This window comes from Cnephaeus nilssonii (assembly GCF_951640355.1).
Source record: "Cnephaeus nilssonii genome assembly, chromosome: 4".
NCBI lineage: Eukaryota > Metazoa > Chordata > Mammalia > Chiroptera > Vespertilionidae > Cnephaeus > Cnephaeus nilssonii.
The window spans coordinates 65,189,759-65,210,242 of NC_137075.1; the positions used below are offsets into that span (position 1 = coordinate 65,189,759).

The 20,484-nt window shown below is 33.7% G+C and overlaps 1 protein-coding gene across 7 annotated transcripts in view; it reads right to left on the reverse strand.

The window, feature by feature from the left end:
- The window catches only part of DENND4A (DENN domain containing 4A), a 116,686-nt gene that overhangs the window by 39,459 nt on the left and 56,743 nt on the right, over positions 1-20,484 (reverse strand). For all 7 annotated transcript variants that reach the window (XM_079768678.1, XM_079768677.1, XM_079768676.1 and 4 more), the window contains 9 exons: positions 19,498-19,567; positions 17,096-17,265; positions 16,062-16,303; positions 12,438-12,504; positions 11,003-11,061; positions 8,565-8,709; positions 8,140-8,315; positions 4,089-4,189; positions 414-632 (listed from right to left, as the gene is read on the reverse strand). In XM_079768678.1, the coding sequence (XP_079624804.1) occupies positions 414-632; positions 4,089-4,189; positions 8,140-8,315; positions 8,565-8,709; positions 11,003-11,061; positions 12,438-12,504; positions 16,062-16,303; positions 17,096-17,265; positions 19,498-19,567 (1,249 nt within the window). The remainder of the gene's footprint in view (positions 1-413; positions 633-4,088; positions 4,190-8,139; positions 8,316-8,564; positions 8,710-11,002; positions 11,062-12,437; positions 12,505-16,061; positions 16,304-17,095; positions 17,266-19,497; positions 19,568-20,484) is intronic.

The window sequence follows — 20,484 nt, forward strand, 5'->3', positions numbered from 1 at the left end:
TTGTGTCATGAACAGAAAATATTTGTAAAGCATACTGAAGTAAAACAAATGAAGCTACTCAAGCCTAGAGGTGACCATCACAGGCTACTCAGCATGCCCAACATTGTCTGGCTTCCCTGAAAGCTAAAAGCATCAACATCAACACAACTGTGATACAAGTGCAATAGTGTATGTTTAGAAATTTATGTACTTTTCAAATACTTCTTTATGCATACTTTGCCAATGGGATTATACTGAATGTGCCTGAGAAATAACTAGTCATATGGAAATGGATTACCAACAGAATTGCTATTCACATACTCTCAAAATAGTTATATATTTTGATAAATATGAGCTATTGACCCAGAAAGCAATTAAATCACACAAGGTTAAGCTCAATAACATGACAACTGTAAAACTATGCAATCACTCACCTTGTAGGTCAAAAAGAGAGCTTGCATCGGTGGCTGTCTCAGATGGGGCTTGTGTTATTGGTGTTAAGTATGATCTATAACCTTTTAAAATAGAGGCCATGAAACACAAAAATGCCTCTTGGATTTCCAAATCTATCATATGTAACCTCTTTCCAGAATTAAAATCATAGTCATTCATTGCTAAGTCCATTAGTCCATCATCTCTTGGTCTCTGCTGCACTGTGAAGACATAGTTTTAATGTTCCTCCAAATAGTCAAAACTAATGTTAATAGTTTTATTATTGTCAATATAAATTTGTTGCATATGTATATCAAGTCATTATGCTATACACCTTAAACTTACTAGAACTGTATATCAATTATCCTATATAATAAAGAGGTAATATGCAAATTGACCGTCACTCCAACACACAAGATGGCCACCCCCATGTGGTCAAAGATGACTGCCCCCATGTAAACACAAGATGGCCGCCACAAGATGGCCGGCAGGGAAAGGCAGTTGTGGGCAATCAGGCCAGCAGGGGAGGGCAGTTGGGAGGGATCAGGCCTTCAAGGGAGGGCAGTTAGGGTGATCGGGCCAGCAGGGGAGGGCAGTTAGGGGCAATCGGGCTGGCAGGGGAGCAGTTAGGCATAGATAAGGCTGGCAGGGGAGTGGTTAGGGGGTGATCAGGCTGGCAGGCAGAACCAGTTAGGGGCAATCAGGAAGGCAGGCAGGCAAGAGTCGGGAGCCAGCAGTCCTAGATTGTGAGAGGGATGTCCAACTGCCCATTTAGGCCTGATCCCATTGGGTCGGGCCTAAATGGGCAGTCGGACATCCCTCGAGGGGTCCCAGATTGGAGAGGGTGCAGGCTGGGCTGAGGGACACACACACACCCTGTGCACGAATTTTGTGCACCGGGCCTCTAGTATCTCAATAAAATTGAAAGAAGAAAATAAACATTTGTTGTGTTTTCAAAAGGGCTCAAGCTACCTCAACTTTTGTTTATATATAACTTTGTAATATGGAAATCCTAGAAAAGTTTGCCATATAATTTTTTTTAGGCTCTGCTGAGTACATTTTATCCAAATTAAACACAAAATAGCTGGCCGGTGTGACTCAGTGTTTGAGCGTCAACCTATGAAACAGGAGGTGACTGTTTGATTTCCGGTCAGGGCACATGCCCAGGTTGAAGGCTCGATCTCCAGTAGGGGGCGTGTAGGAGGCAGCTAATCAATGATTCTCTCTCATCATTGATATTTCTATCTCTCTCTTCCTCTCCCTTCATCTCTGGAATCAATTAAAAAATATATATATATTTAAAAATTGAACACAAAATAATTCCTTTTTATCCGACTACCATCAGAAAAAATGTTCATGTTATAAAATAACTATATGTAGGTTAATAAATGAAGATCATAACAACCATAGCAACTGGACACAGGGTTAAATGCAATAGTCCTTCCTTTCCTCTTTTGTTTCTTTTAAATATAAGTGCTTATAGGAGGAACATTCTGGGATTAAAATGTGAAAATCAACTCTTACTCTTTCTGAACAATTCAATGCTAAAGCCATTAAGTAGTGAAAGAATAACTTTGTAGTAGAGAAGAAGCCTGGTAGACACCACATAATCAAGTGACCAATGTTAACATCTTCATCAATAATGGGACATATTGATATAGTGCTTAATCTGATAAGGATACTATGCAAGAAACTCAGTGTCACTTCTGTCAAAGTTGCATGATCTGTATTTATCATGAGGACATTCAGACAAACCCATATCATGGACCATTCTACAATAAGTATAACCTTCAAAAGTATCAAAAAAATGAAGAAAAATTGATGAATTATTTAGAGAAAAGGACACAAAAGAGACCTGAGACTAAATACAACATCTGATATGCAAATGGGTTCTTTTGCTATAAAGAACATTAGATATTATGATAACTAAAAAAAATCAAATCAGGTCTGAGGATAAGGATGGCAGGAATGCTAATTTCCTGATTTTCATGGTTATATGGTTATATTGTAGTGCTATAGGAGAATGTACTTGTTGGTAGGAAATACATTCCATTTGGAGGTGATGGGACAGCTATTCTCCAAGGGTCAGGAGAAAAAAGTTTGTGATTGCTTAAAACTTTAAAAACTTTTTAAAATACGAGGAATAAATCATCTTAGCAAGTTTTTTCGAGTTCTTATTGTCTAAAAAAGTAGAAATATTAGAAAGAATGTAGGCATTGGAACAGAAGGTTTTAATCATTAGCGTCAACTGAATGATTCCTAAGAAAGTACTTTTTACTTCTCTCAACCTTATTATCCTCACCTCATATTTGCAAAGATAAAAGAATGTATGTGAAAGTACTCTGAAGCTATAAAATGTTATACAATCCTGAACTGTCAGTATTGCTTAAAAGTCTGTAGTTTTAAGCTTTAAGATTCTGTACTTCAATAGAGCTAAATGAACTATTTCATTGATTTCAATAATATTTAAGTATTGCTAAATATTCACTGCTGGACTTTTCAGCTATTCAAAGGAAGTGCATGTACTTTTAGAAAGCAATGAACTAGGTAGTTCAAATATAATTCCATATACAATTTACTTGTTCCATAAGATAAAATTTTATTCATTTGATGTTATTTTTTTAATATCCCAATATTTATGAACCACATCTAAATTATCTACTTGTTGTGAGGCTTACTTTGTAAACATTGTCTTTCGCCCTAGCCGGTTTGGCTCAGTGGATAGAGCATAGGCCTGCAGACTGAAGGGTCCTAGGTTCAATTCCTGTCAAGGGCACATGCCTAGGTTGCAGGCTTGGTCCCCAGTAAGGCGCGCGCAGGAGGCAGCCGATCAATGATTCTCTCTCATCGTTGATGTTTCTATATCTCTCTCCCTCTCCCTTCCTCTTTGAAATCAATAAAAATATACTTTAAAAAACAAAACAAAACATTGTTTTTCATGTCCTCTTCCAAGTATACTACAGGATATAAGCCTTTTCCTATGCTTATATTTCACCTATACATAAATGAACCTCAAATATTGCTACACAATACTGACCATTTTTCATACAGTAAGTATTAAATTAAGGACCCTGAATAGACAGTTATTATAAAATCCCAAGAGGATTAGATAAATGAAGGTTTAATTCTTCTTAGTAATTCTGGATCACTGTCAAGATATTCTTACATAGCTTTTTACTGAAATATTCCACATTCTAATCAATTTTCATTTTGATTAATTTCCTAATGCTTGTAGCAAGTTTCTATTTTCAAATTATTTGAAGAAAGCACAGTAGGTGAAAAGCAAATGACCTAGGTCTCACCCTATTGGAAATTAGCATTTTCTAATGTAACTGAAACCATCTAATATATCCAAAACTAACTTTCTTTTCCATGTATGAAGAAAATATACAAGCGTAAATGCTTATTTTTTACATGGTGTTTCAGTAACAGTAAAATTAAAGAAAACAACCAGTTTAACTTCTTTTTGAATTTTATTATTCTAAAATGGTTCTATAAAAATGTGATATCAAAAATAAATCTCCCATTTAGCTTCTAACAAATTTTGCCTATATGCTCATTTGCCTTTAAGACTGTAAAAATACTTTCCTTTAGATAAACTTTTTATAAGTACAGCAAAGTAACTGGAGTTCTTTTCTCAGATTAAATTACTTCCTTTAATTAAGTTAGACACTTACATTTTGCCAATTGCTGGTACAAATTATTCAGTGTGTTCATCAGATTTTTACATGGTTTCTTTGGAAGTATCTTCCAGGCTACATTTTTCTTGTCACCAGTTCTGAGATTAAATGGCAAAAATAATATATTTGTTAGATGGACCTTTTTTTTGGGGGGGAAAGGGGAAATATATACTTAATTATGTAAAAAAGGAAAAAGAGAAAACACATTGAACAAAAAAGAAAACATTTAACAAAATATTCTAGTTAACAGGAGAAAAATATTACTGGGGTAAATTAGAATGTTGAATATTAAAAAGTAATTTATATGAGGGTGAAACCTTGCATTAAATATAGCTCAAATATTTGTAATTATGTTGGTATTGAGTACATTGCATGTGCATTGGAATCATGCCAATCACTACCAAATTTAATGTGGTGGTCATTACTCTTAAACTCTACTTAAGAGTCTTTAGACACCTAAATACTGGGAAAATCCTACTATGTGGATTTTTTTTTTGTTATGGATTAGAAAACTTTCAATAAGCTTATCAAAATACTTTGGCATATTTAAATACTGTTTCTTAGTTTCCTAAAAGAAAAAAAATATTTTTGTTTCCTTCAGAAAAGACATAATCTATAATATTAACTTAATCGAATAAACTAGAACATTCCAAAATACTTTTATAACTATAAAAGAGGACATGTGCTTGAAAGCGGTATCTTTAGGGGAAAAAAAAAAAAGTGGTATCTTTGTTTCTATGACAAACTTCTATAATCTCCTTTAGTACCACTATGGCAACAGTTAGTTGCTCTTTAAACTGCATATGGGCTAGGAGAAGAAAAAAAAAACCATGGTGATAAAACACCATAAAGGTTTTGGACTTAACTATAACTTTGTTTATTCCACTCTTTATTAAATCTTTTTTTTAAAATTTCAATAGCAATGAATACTCATTTTAGAAAACTTGAAAAATGTACAGAAAAAGAAGAAAAGTACATCACTCATGTTTTAACCACCAAAGATAACGATATAGCACAGGTGTGCAGTGAAACTTGCTGAACTTTTTCCCCCCAATGTTTCCTAAACTTCCCACAGAACAAAAGGACAAATATCACTTTGAAACCTAAACGAAGAAAAAAGAGTGGATGGGAAAGCTTAAGCAGACAAAGAACAACTGTCTTGGAATCTATCCTATCTTTCCACAAATGAGAATAAAAATATAGATAGGGCAAGGTCAAATTGCAAGTGTCCTGCTGTGAAGGATTTATTTCATTTACTAGAGGCCTGATGCACGAAATTTGTGCAAGGGGCTCGGCCCTCAAAGCCTTGGTGGCTTGCCTTGGCCCTTGCATCCCTGGCTTTGTCCAGAAAGTCGTTCGGCTGTCCAGTCTAATTAGCATATTATGCTTTTATTATTATAGATAATGTGACCAGGAGCATGGAATCCTACATTACAGTGAGAACACAATATAGAAACACTATTTACATTATTTTTTTGATAAAACTTTGCAACACAGTACTCCTACTGTGTCCTATTCACTGTATGCATGCCTGCCATAGACTAGATTATGAGCAACTTAAGAAAAGGGAGTGTACTTGGTTTACCTTTTTATTCCCAGTGCCTAGCAAAAAAAGGTATTCAAGATGTAGCATAAATGAATGAAAAGTATCTTATCACTTCATTACATCTAATTACTTACATCAAATAATTAATTCTCTTCTCTAACCCTTGATTATCTTCACTTTAAAACTTGACTGAGTGGGACAGGTTAATTTAGTATTTGAATTTGGTTCTATGATAGCCCTCTGCATTTGCATTCATAGTAACATCATTTACAAGATAACTATTACATAAATAGTTAGCCAATAATTAGTGATAGATGTATTAGTTTGGAGTCAGACAGTGATGGTTTCAAAAATCCAGTTCTGGCAGTATAAGTTATGTGTCTTTTGATAAATAACTTAAAAATCTAAGCTTTGGTTTTCTTCTGTCACAGGGTTAATAAAAACTACCTCGCAAAATAAAGAGAATAATATGAGACAACTAAGGCTATGCAAACAGCTTTATGACTAGCACATATCAGATTCTAATTTCCCTTTCTTCAGAATCTTGACATTAATAATATACTCTGTATTATATGTACCTAAGAGTCAGAGAGGGAAAAGGAAACCAAAAATTCCAGACTCAGAATTTGTTTTTCTTTCAAATTTCAGGTTGAGGCTCCAGAAATTCTGGATGAAGGAAGGTAAAAAGCTGTTAGTTTACTAGTTTAGTCCTCCCATAGTTTTGAAAGGATGATAATATCAAGAAGGAAGAATGCTAATGAATACAAAAGACTCATGTTTCTTTGATTCTTTAATTCATTAGTGATCAAAACAGAAAGATAAAATAATAATTAAAAATTCTGTTAGCCCTGGCTGGTATGGCTCAGTTGGTTGGAGCATCTTCCCATGCACCCAAAGGTTGCTGGTTCGATTCCCAGTTAGGGTCCATATATAGGTCGGGCACGTTCAGGAGACAACCAATTCATGTCTCTCTCTCACATAGGTATTTCTCTCTTTCTCCCTCCCTTCGTTTCTCTCTAAAAATCAATCCTCAGGTGAGGATTAAAAAAATTCCTTTAACAAATTGAGGGAAAGTATAAAAAGAGGGAAGTGTAATTTATCACCGAAATAAACCTACTATATACTCATTTACCATCCTTAATTTCAATTTTTAAAAACATTATATCATGTAACATTAACAAATGGCAAAGAAAAGAGATACTATTTTAATATTTAAAGAGTTAAATATTCTGGGTAAAGAATTAAATATTCCTAGTAAATAATCTTTGACTCTATTGATCCCATACATAAAATGGCTTTTACACACCAAATACATCCCATATTTTCTTGGTTAGGCTTTCTCTGAATAAAAGCTTTTTGACAGCAGACATGTTTTATACTAGAAAATTATTTTTTTGCTAAATTTTTTCTGATGATTTAGGTATTTGAAGTTTTGACATATGACAAAATTAGAATTAATGTAAGATTTCAAGATTAAATTAAAAAGCTTTAATATAACACATGCATATTTTAAAATGAAGAAAAACCTATTTCACATATACATAAGTTATAAAAGGCATACTAGCTTTTGGGCTTTACTGATAATTATTTTAAGCATGTCCTGTGGATTTAATGTGGTCACTGCATCAATTTCCTCTTTCCTGAATAGCATAAGTATAATTAAACTGAAAATAAGGGATATAAGAGAAACAATTATAAAAAAGCTGTAAATATACAGCTCCAGTAGTACAACTTAAATATTATTCCAATAAAAGAGAGAATCTTATAAAATCCTTACAGTCCTAGGAAATAAAAGTAAAAAAAAGTATAATTTAAAAAGTGATTTAATGACAGAGGGGTGGGGGCTAGGAGGACTGGATAAAGGAAGGTGAAGGGACCAGCTAAAAATATATATATACACATAGCCTATGGACACAAACAATAGTGTGATGAGGGCCAAAGGAGGGGGGAAGGCAGGGCTGAATGAAGGTGGACAAAAGGGGGCGGGGGGAATAGGGGACATCTGCAATAGCGTGAACAATAAAATTTTTTTAAAGTTATTTAAAAATTTAAAAACATTACATTAATTTTGATATGAAGTATAAGTATTCTAAATAGTATTACACTATACTATAAATAGGATTGAAATACTAATCAAGGAATAGTATTTCAATTCAATTTGTTTCACCCATACTCATTTGACTAAAGGGAAATAAATTTTTTTCAATTTCTAACCTCAATTTCCCTTCTGCTAAATTTCTAGGTAAGCATAAGATTATAATGTTTTTTAAATATTTAAAAAGCTAAGGATGAAAGGTACATTTTTTTCCAATAAAACCTTCTCCAATGCCCTAAATCTATCCCACTGAATATAGTAAGAGCTGATTCAAAGATGGTAATAATCCCAAACACAAAAACAATATAGCTTAAGGGAAATTCTAATAAGCATTCATAAAATAAACAATTACACACACAGACTATGAAGTAAAATTAGTGGGTGTAGAATCAGTAAAATGTACTTACTGAGAAATGGTGTTGGTATCTAGGTCAACACAACTAACATCTGGTGGAGGGTCATAGAGATCAAAATATCTTGAATCAATTCCTACTATGAATGGACATGGTGCACTCAAGACATCGGCTAAAGCCAGTGGGCAGAGAGGAACATACGGGCATGGCCAGTGGAAAGGGAATATCATCTTGGATAAACAAAAGATTGAAGAATATTTAGCTGTTTGACACTGAAGCATAATTTATCAGCAAGCACAAAAAATTATATTTTAAATATTTAGACTTAAAGTCTAATGCTTGAAAATGAATTAAATAATTATAACTAGTGTCAATGGTCAGAAAATTTAAATTATTTTCACAACATAAAAACTCATTACACTTTGAATTAAAATAGCTTTAAATCACATATTTTCACAATAAGAAACTGTGATACTCACAGACACTAATGCTTCCGTCACACTAGTAAGCACAGAAGGCCGTAAGGAATGGATGAGAATCTTATGTTCTGTTACTGCAAACACCAGTAGTGTCACAGCATTTTCAGGGCCTAAATTCTGAAGTAGTGTTGAAAACTTGCCACCACTGTCAACCCAAACAAAAATATGTAATTAATAAAATAAAGATCCAATAACCTCATTACACAAAATAATGAAAAAACATTCATGATTAGGGTAGAATCTGTATTATATATTCAACTTTAAATGTGATTGCTGATCTTATGTAGGGAAAACTGCATCAGAAACACTATGAAAACAATGACGTTTTATGAGGTTTCAAAATCATTGAATTCTTCTGCATTGTATTTATTATGGAAAATGAAAAATCATCTGCCTTATTTTATATATGAAGATCTACCATGTAGATCATGTCCAAATAAAGAATTTAATTTATAACAGGTATGCTTTGATTGAAAGCAAATCCTTCAATGAAAGTTTTGGCTCATCTTCCACTGTAATAATAAAAAAAACTACATGACTGACAGGCCCACCTCCCTTAAGGTAATACACATATTATTACAAATAGATAATCTTTCATATTGTAATAATAATAGTAATATGAAATCAAGAGCTATCAAGTGATGATATAAATACAAAGCAAATTCATAACCAAAACTTAGACATCTAAGTGGTTGAGCATAGACCTATGAACCAGGAGATTATGGTTTGATTCCTGGTCAGGGCACATGCCTAGGTTACCAGCTAGATCCCCCTTGCGGGTTGTGCAGGGGGCAGCCGATCAATGATTCTCTCTCATCATTGCTGCTTCTATCTCTCTCTCCCTCTCCCTCTTGTCTGAAATCAATAAAGATATATTTAAAAAAAACACTTATACATCTGTATAGTAACAAAATACTGACAAGTAAATAACTCTGTAAGCCAACCAGTATTTTGTCTCTATAATCTATCTATAATAATAAAAGCGTAATATCTACAATAATAAAAGCGTAATATGCTAATTAGACCGGACATCCTTCCGGACAAAGCCGGGCGGCAAGGGAAGCCTGGGTCCTGGGTGCCAGAGGGAAGCCGGTGCCAGCAGCCGGGAGAAGGAGGGCCTACTCTTGCATGAATTTTGTGCATCAGGCCTCTAGTGCTAAATAATTGGCTTCACTGGATTTTTTTTAAATAAAGCAAAATGAGTAACCAAAGTCTCTTGGAGAAATGAAAATGTATGTCCATAAAGATCTTGTGCATGTTCATAGCAGCATTATTCATAGTAGCCAAAAAGTCTATCAACTGATGAATGGATAAATAAATGTAGTATATTCATATACTGAAATATTTGTTGGAACTGAAAAGAAATAAAGTACTGATACACACTACATCATGGATGAACCTTGGAAACATTATGCTAAGTGAAAGAAACGAAACACAAAAGGTCAAATATTATATGATTCCATTTATATGAAATATTTAGAATAGGCAAATCTGTAGAGACAGAAGCAGATTAGCTGTTGCTAAGGGTTGGGGAGGTGCGTGTGTTTGTGTGTGTAGGGATGGAAGAAATAGTGAAGGTAAACTGCTAAAGCACACAGGGCTTCTTTTTAGAGAGATTAAAGTGTTCTCAAATGGATTATAGGGACAGTTGCAGAACTCATAACCAGTAGATTGTACAATTTAATTGAGTGAATTGTTTAATATGTGAAATATATAGCAAAAAAGCTGTTAACAACAACAAAAAAAGTCCTTGGGTAATTTAGAATCATTTTAATATAGTCTCAGTCAGTATTTCTAGTTTATTTTTGGCTTAAACAAAGGTTAAGAAAACACTGATCACTCTGGGCCAAAACCTAGTGATGAAATAATCTGCAATTTTTACAAAATTAATGTCAAAGATGGCACCTAGTCTCCCTTAGATGTGTGCTACAAAATAACTTAATTATATTGTAGCTATTTCTCTGCAAGAAAAATTATACAGCTAATTAAATTTCAAGAAATGATATCACAGAAAAAATATATTTCATAATTTCTCTGAATTTTTAAGGCAATGAAATACATTGTTTTACCCCATGGTTTAATATTTATACGTATCTTTTTATTTTGAGATTAAATGGTAAGTTAATTACATTGAATGTTCTTCAAGGAATATTTAAAGCTAAAAATAATTGTTTCATAATCTACATACATATGTACCTATTTATGTAATAGTACTTAACAAACGGATACACAAAACACCAAACACTACCTTGAAAATCTTTCTTTTTTTAAGAACGTTAACCTAAATATTAAGTAAATGGAATTTAGATGAAAAACAGTTAAATGAAAATATTTACGTCAACATTTGAAATTTTACTTAGGAAAGAGAGAAAATATTTGAATGTTATTTGAGCTCACACTAGTTTTAGAGAAATAAACAGAAATGAAGTTTTACTTGCCTTAGTGGAAGAGGTGAAGAAACAGGCTGACTGAGGATCAGACTATCATGTGGTGATAACTGGAAGAGGATTTAAAATAAAGTATTTGAAATATAAAGATAAACTTTAAACACCACTTTCTGGTAAAAACATACAGATTAATGATGATGACATTTCAATATATTCATTCATCAGTATAATCACTTACTAAGATCCTGAAAATATGTCCTGATTACTGACCTCTTCTGACTACTAAATCTTCCATTCTAAACCCTCTATCTTTTCTTCTGTTCCTCAATGTTTCCCTAATGCCATTTTAACAAATCTGTATTGAAAGACTAAATTATTAATTTAATACCATAAAACCAGAGTTAGCAAATCCATGGCCTCCAGGGCAAATCCACAGGCTACCTGTTTTTATAAACAGTTTATAGGAACTCATCATTTACGTATTACCTCTAGCTGAGTTTGTGTAATAACAACAGCGCTGAGATCAAATGGCTTGTAAACGCTAAGGCATTTCCTTTTTGGTCCTCAACAGAAAAAATTTGCCATAAAACAAATGTTTTATGTGTATTCAAACTGACTGCTACATATATTCTGGCACTAAATACCAAGAAGTAAGACAGAATTGATATGCACATATGCAGACTGATGATAAAACTTATCAAATGATATTTTTCTGTATCAATATAATAATGCAGTTATTTTTATCCACATTTTCAAATTTATACAGATTTTTACAAATTTGTAAATATCTATTTGTCAAATGATTTCTAATTTTGAATGATATCCCAATAATGGCTGTGATAGATTTAGTACAGCACACATAGTGATGTTACATGAAAATGTCTTACTGTAAATCACTTCATAAATGATGATTAAATAAGCAGAAATTTACATATCAAGAGTACAAACAAAAAATATGAACAAGAGAAGTTGTGGGCTGGAAGAGGTTAATGGGGGGAGGGAGGAGGATCTATGGAATACTTTCAACAATAAAGATTAAAAGGGAAAAAAAAGAAGAAAGTCAATTGGGAAAAAGAGATGGGGAAATAATTTATGTTCATTTTAAACTTCCCCCATCACAAAGATATGAGCATTCCTTCCTGCAATATATGAAAATATACAACTTTCCCTTCTGTATATTGTAATATACTTATCTTAGGGACTAATGCCAAAACCATAGAGAAACTTTCAAACACAGAACAAATTTAAGAAAATAAGTTCCTTTTTTGTGTTCAATATGTCTATTGCCTCCTACTTCTTTAACTCTGCAACCCTTTATTTAAGAAAGAAAAGTTAGTTGTCAATAAGGGCCCAAACTCCAAAATAAATTAGCATCTTGTTCTCTTTCAATCTCATTTTTTTCCCATTTAAAATTTTTATTCTTATGTTACATTTTGACAGAGCTAATAGTTCATTCAGCAGGGCACTTACATCAAGAAAATCTTACCTGAACTAAAATCCGTGGTCTCTGAGGAGATGGAAAAGGAACTTTATGCATAAAATGAGAAATATGCCTTAAAAACAAACAAACAAAAAAACCAATTGATCCCAAAGTGAGTACCATATGCTACAAAGGTCAACATGTCATCATAAGTCCAAGTTAAGTCAAAAGCTCTGTGAACCTATAATTTCGAAATCCCTGATACTATGAAAACAAGTGAACAAACAACCAAAAATAATTTGTCCCATTAAAGTTGCTTCTACCTAAATTCAATAACTTCTCATATTAATAGTTGTTCAAATTCAACAATGTTTATGTCATGAATATCTCAAAAGCCATTTTATCTCTCCCTAAGTAGATAATATACAACATATAGGAGATGTGGACAGTGTATTTGTAATATATACTTTAGTCAACTGTTCATATTTTAAAAGTGAAACACCATTTAGAGTGCTCCAGAAAAATGAGTTGAACTATTTCTAAAAGATGAACAATATACAGACACACCTTGTTTTATTGCATTTCACTTTACAACTTTATAGATGTGTTTTTTACAAACTAAATGCAAGACTCTCCACCAGCAAAAAGATTATAACTCACTTTATTGCAATACTTGCTTTATTACAGTGGTCTGGGTTGGAAATTGCAATATCTCCAAGGAATGCCTGTACTTTCTATTAATAATAGGTTAAAAATTCTATTATTGAGTTTGTTTTTTTCTAGAAATGGATAAAAAGTGAGATTGATGTGTTTTGTTTTGAGCACCATGAAAAAGAAAAAAGGCAACATTAGTGAAAAATCCTTTTTTTTTTTTTTTAGAAAAAGTTATTTTATTTCTGCATTACTTTTCTCTTAAATATTTCAAAATCATCTTTGTTTCAGAACTGGGATAATTTCAACAGGATAGAGACTTTAAAAGAGAAATGTATTACTTTTACAAACATGTTTTGACTGCTTGCTATGTATAAGACACTGCCAGACATTTTGGGAATTATAAAAAAAGCATATTACACTACAACTTTATACCATGAAGGTACTCATAACCTAAGAAAAAAAGATAAGAGGAACGAGTTCCAGAACACACTTTTGCTTGAATTATCTTAAGTCGTTAGAACAGCAGAAAACAAAGTGTACTCTATGAACATCTAAAGATCTCCAAAACCCATCCATGGAGGATCTGCAAGGTCAAAACTAATTTTTTTTTTTTTAATCCGCAAGGTAGGATATGTTGATTGAATTTGAGAGACACAGGCATTGATGTGAGAGAGAAACATCAATTGCCTCCCGTATGGGCACCCTGACTGGGGATTGAACCCACCACCTTTTGGTGTACGGAACCACGCTCCAATTGAGCCACACTGGCCAGGGCTCCAGTGTATTTAAAAAAAAAATCTATGGCCTTAGCTGGTTTGGCTCAGTGGATAGAGTGTTGGCCTGCGGACTAAAGTGTCCTGGGTTCAATTCCGGTCAAGGGCACATGCCCGGGTTGCAGGCTTGATCCCTAGTAGGGGCATGCAGGAGGCAGCCAATCAATGATTCTCTCTCATCACTGATGTTTCTATCTCTCTCTCCCTCTCCCTTCCTCTTTGAAATCAATAAGTATATTAAAAAAAATAATAAAAAATAATCTGTGATGGAAGGGGAAGTATGTATAAAGCACTTCTGCTGTGCATAGCAGTACAATGGTTGTCTTGAAGAAAAGCACTTGTGCAACTGAGTCCACAGCAACATTTAGTTCATGCCAAAAGGTCCTTAATATTTGGTTCTATGAAAAACATCCATGAGCATATCTGGTACATGACAAATTGTTCTTTATATTTGGTCCTGTCAAAAATGTCCACACTTAGAAAATGTCTTTGGGTTCAGATAGCCCATAACAGTTATTTATAATTTTGGTTTTACAGGATTAATACATAAGAAACACTATCAAATTTTACTGATCTAATAACTGTGCTATAGCTGTATTGCCAATAATAATCCTTCTTGTCTCAGTAACCAGCTAGTAATGGCACATGGGGTAGGTAGATGGGTCAACATGGACTAAATATCTCTCTCCATGGATGTTTTAGACAGAACCAAATGTCTGCTAACCCCTATAATAAACTCTACTTGTCATGTCTGGGTGCAATAACAAAAAGGGAAACCCACAATTTTCTGAACAGACTATTCAAATGTCCACTTACTTATCTTTCCCACCTACTTATCTGCGTAAGGCCAGGTTCACGTACTTGGACCCAAGCAACATTTTGCAACAGATTAAATACAGAAGCACTCATGAGAATCTACCTGTGTTCAATTAATCCAGACATTAGATTTATAAAAATGTAAAACAATGTCACTCTTCTAACTTTTTTTGCTTTGGAAAAGAGCTATTTTTTAAAATTATGTTAACATGTATTGGGTTTATTATTTTTAAAAATAAATTAATATATTTTTAAGTTTTCAGTTTTAATTTCTACTAAGGTGAATATCAACAGATATAAAGCTCTTCGGGGGTACTCAGTTGTTAAGAGTATAAAGGGGTCCTGAGACCAAAAAAACTGAGAACTGCACTGGAATACTGAGACTAGAAAAGTGCAAGGAAAAATTAAAGAATAATCCTTGTACACCAATGTACTTATGATAATTCTATCTCTTTCCAACTGTCATTCGATTCAGAGAATTCTGCCTAAGAACACAAAAGAGCTTAAGTGATTGATGGTATAAAACAAACAGTCCTCTCTGCTGGTTTAGCTCAGCGGTTGAGCGTCAACCTATGAATCAGGAAGTCACGGTTAGATTCCCAGTGGGGAGCATGCAGGAGGCAGCAAATCAATGATTATTTCTCATCATTGATGTTTCTATCTCTCTCTCCCTCTCACTTCCTCTCTGAAATCAATAAAAATCTATTTTTAAAATAAAATAAACAATAGTTGGACATTGGAGATATTTAGATCTCATTTATATCAGATCTACTACATGAAAAATTATTCATTTACTTTAATGGCCTTAAAGTAAATTACTAAAATTTTAAAAAGAATGCACTTGTCTAATTTTTCCTTTAAATTCATTACATCTAAAAATAGTGAGGAATATTTTTAAAGGTCCATAATAAACCCAAATTATATGCAAAATAAAATTATAAAACTATTTTTTAAAATTCCAATTAGGATCTCCAAACTTCACAAGAACATCAAAAAATGAAACACTGCCCAGCCAGTATGGCTCAGTGGTTGAATGTCAACCTATGAATCAGGAGGTCATGGTTTGATTCCCAGTCAGGGCACATGCCTGTGATGCAGGTTGATTCCCAGTAGTGGGTGTGGAGGAGGCAGCTGATCAATGATTCTCTCATCACTGATGTTTCTATCTCTCTCTCTCTTGTACTCTCTGAAATCAATAAAAAATACAAATATTTTTAAAATGAAACACTTATTTTGTTAGAGATAAAGTTATTTAAAATAGCATGACTGTAAAAGGATAATAGAGAAATATTCCTGATTGAAACCACCAAACTCTTTTTTCCAAATAACTCCTGACAAACCTAGTTTCCATATACAATTTACCAGTAAAATTCAATTACAAGTACAAATATACCACACATAATAGAAAGATCTGCCACATTTTGAACCAAGAAAGTTTCTAACTTACTTCTCAATTGGAAGGACATGAGGTCCAGAGATGGAATAACGATACAAAAAAGTCAGAAACTTCCTGAATGCATCAAAAAAAGGCCAGTGAGAAAGAAGACAGATGCATTTATTAGTGTGAACTGTTTTGGAACTGTGAGACTTCCCATCTGCTGCTGATGCTAAACCCAATAGAAGTCTCTGTTTTTCTGTGAGATTCTCCTCAGGATATGGTTCATAAAACTGAATAGCAGCACCATAGACCTGGAAAACAAGTAATATATTTACTAAATATACCTTATGTCATTTATTCAAATCACGTCATTAAATATTTAATGGGTGAGCCAGGCCACTATGAGCCATTATATGCCTATGAGTTAGGCAAGGTGCTAGGTACCAGGAACATTGTAGTGAACAAACATCACTCTTTGCTTTCTTGAAGTACATTAAAAAATAAAATAAAAATTTAAAACTACGCAAGTGCTACTCTAACATCTCTATATTTTTTCAAAAAGGTGTTTCAATTAAATTGTATTTGTTTCATAGAAAGTGAAATAAATTGTATCAATATTCTCTATAAGAAAATGATTAAGAACTATTATTTAGTAGATAGTGGGACAATTTTAGATAGGGAAATACAAATTCCAACTTCAGGCAATTAACTGAATTTCTCTGGATCTCAATTTCTCAATCTACAAAAAGAGAGTGTCAGACTAAATTTCCAAGGTCCCTTCCAACTATAACAGTCTATGATTCTAAATAACATTGATTATTTCAAAGCTTCTATATTACAAAAAATAAAGCAATGAAGGATCATCATTTGACTATTAAAAAATCTTTCACCACATTCACCAGAAAGCATTTGGGTATATGGAACAGCATGAAAACTCTCTTTTCCTATGTCCCTGGATATAGTTACTTTAACCAAATGAAAGAGGTATGTATTATAGATTCAATTTAATCAGTTATGTTTTCTTACTGTTCCTTGCACTATATAAAACTTAAATTTAAAATGTACAAGAATTTCCTGATATAATTTGTTAAAACACATAGTACCTTTTCAGCTGAGGCTCCAGTTAACACAAATGTAGAAAATACAGGGAGAGGGTATTTGCTATTTGACGGCCAACATTCAATAGTTGCACCCATTGGTAAACAAAATAGGGGAACAGATTCTGGGAGTGAGAATGACTCATAATCTTCTTGAGGATATCTACAAATTAGACCTACAAAAACAAAAATAAATATTAGGTCATCATCTCTTGAATTAGGTGCTTGTAATTTAAATGATGCGAAATTCTTTATTTAACACATTTCAAGGTTCAAAACATTACATATACTGGGTGTGGCAAAAGTAGGTTTACGTTTGTGAGTATGCAAAACACTGAGTTTATTCTTGTATTATTATTTATTAATTAATGCATTATTTTCCATATGAACAACTGTGAACCTCCTTTGGCTCCATCCTGTATGTTCATCAAATAATTGAATGCTTCAGGACTCATATAGATTTTAATCCTCAAATATAATGATTCATATTAACCGCTTAATATTTCTCAAGCTTCATCCACAAAGGCCAAGTAAGGCAAACGAGAAAAGATTATTCTAAAGAAATATACATAAACTAGAGGCCCGGTGCACGAAATTTGTGCACTTAGGGGAGGGGTTCCTCAGCCTGGCCTGCGCCCTCTCGCAGTCCGGGAGCCCTGGGGGAATGTCCGACTGACGGCTTAGTGGGCCTAAGCTGTCAGTTGGACATCCTTAGCATTGCCACAGGGGTGGGAGAGGCTCCCACCACTGCCACTGTGCTCTCCAGCCGTGAGCCCGGCTTCTGGCTGAGCAGAGCTCCCGCTGTGGGAGCACACTGACCACCAGGGGGCAGCTCCTGCATTGAGTGTCTGCCTCCTGGTGGTCAGTGCGCATCATAGTGATCGGTCATTCCACCATTCGGTCATTTGCATATTAGCCTTTTATTATGTAGGGTACACACATATTCAAAAATTCAGTTTGTGGTCAAACTACCACCTTAAAGCACATGAATATACTATTTTTTAATTTTTTCAATAGGGTTACTTGCACATATCCATTTCATCAGTTCTCAATAACTTTCCCTCAGGGTGCTTTACACATTAAAATATATGTCCTATAAGAGTATATACATAACTTCTAGCACAAATACAAGAAAAATACTAATAAAAATAGAAGAGTCACATATTAACGATGTCTTCAGAATAGTATCAACTCAAATTCAGCTTCTGAATAACCCCAAATTATATGAAGATAGAGTTTCAAGTGGCCTATGATTTCATATTAAATAGACTAGTCTAGAAAGTGGTCCAGAAATCTTCTATTGAACACAACCTCCAGCAGAGTCTTGTACTGGATTTTGTGGAACTAGAAATAGCAAATAGGTTCTCTGAACTTGAATAGTAAAAGTCAAGTGGAACCCATCACTAGATATGACCTTAAAGGCAAAATGATAAATTAGGAATACCAGTGGTTGGTTTGTCACTAATATCTATGTGATTCTGAACAAATCATATACCTGTAAGACTCTGCTTTTCTCATTTATTAAGTGAGATGAACTAGATATACTAAGGGCCAAGGCAGTTCTTAAATTCTCTAATTATATGCTGGCCAACCAGTAGGTCCCATGAGGGTCTACAGTTAATTGTCTACTACTCTCTTAGGTCATAAGGCTACAGTATGGGCTTTAAGTAGTTCAGAAATAGTGATAAATTGTACATAGATCTTTAAAAAATCAAAGTTAGAACAGAAAGTAATAGTCTAGGACTTGATTTTAAAACTATATATATATAAAAAGACTAATATGCAAAGTGTCTCCTCGGGAGTTCGACCAGGAGACAGGGAGTTCGATCGCTCTCTATGACGTGCACTGACCACCAGGGGGTGGCACGGAACGATTGGCCCTGATCACCAGCCAGGCCTAGGGACCCTACCCGTGCATGATTTCATGCACTGGGCCTCTAGTATTATTTAAAAGACTGAATCTGCTCTGCAAATAAGATGAGAGAATGTCTGCTATTTTGAGGTTTTTGGCAGTTGAAAATTTCAGTTATGTATTATAGAATCACAAATTAGCTTATAATATTTCAGATTATTATGAAACAATTACATATGAACTATAGATTTGACTAAATTTGATATATTAAAGAAACACTAATTTAATTAGAAAATACTTTTTCCCATTTTCTACTGATTTAAAAACTTAAAGAGAATTTGTAATTATTTATTTAAACCTAATGTTTAAAAAATCATGCTTTCTTTTAACATTAATCTTCCATTAACTGTATGGATGAAAACAAAACAGAATCAAAAGACATAGGTTAGTCTCAGTCCTGATACTAACACACTGTAAGATGGGTTTTGTTTACTTTAATATTACTGGCCCCAATTATACATTTATATATTAAGTAACCCATGAAAATTCTACTTACCAGCTTTGTAAGATATAGTGTTAGTTTTTGCCACTGATTTTTTATAACATAAGTATACTGCGGATCCCCACTGAATTAAAAAAGAAAATATCATTAATTTTAAAAGATAATAACTTAATAAAATGGAATATCTTTTATCTTTCTAGTATGTATTATCTAAGATGTAAAAGACTGCTCTCTGTAAGCTATTTTTAGTTGGTTGTTTTGTGAGCATCTTATTGGAGTTACTGCCCACTTTTCTCTCAGAAGTAAAATTTAACATTTTTTCCTAGCAAAAGCATAACATGAAACTCTTACCCTTTAAAACAAAAATAAGCCACAAAAAATTAGATTTTATGCTAAGTCCAAAATTTGAGCAGAAGTGATAAACTAAGAATTATCTACTAGTATGTATACCTTCCTTTTGATTCCATAACCTCTTTCAGATACTGCCAGATTTTTCTGCAGCTCTTTATACCAATCTTGAGTAGTAATTTGTCATATCCATTTCCTTATACCCCATTCTCTCCTGAATCCATCCCAAAACAGGTTTTAATTTCATCATTCCTTAAAAGAACACCTTGACAACTTTAATGATGCCAAATCTAATAAAGTAGTTGATTCCTAGTCTTCATTTTATTCAACCTCTCAGCAGATTTTGATACCACTAATGACTCTCTTCCTGAAACATTTTCTTTTCTTGGCTTTTCAGGCATCACACTCTCCAGGTCCCTTTCCATCAAATTTATGGCCACCCCTCAGTCTTCTTTTTTAAAATCTTCACCCAGCCCTAACCGGTTTGGTTCAGTGGATAGAGCGTTGGCCTGTAAACTCAAGGGTCCAGGTTCGATTCTGGTCAAGGGCATGTACCTTGGTTGCGGGCACATACCCAGTAGGGAGTGTGCAGGAGGCAGCTGATTGATGTTTCTCTCTCATCGAGGTTTCTAACTCTCTATCTCTCTCCTTTCCTCTCTGTAAAAAATCAATGAAATATATTAAAAAAAAATC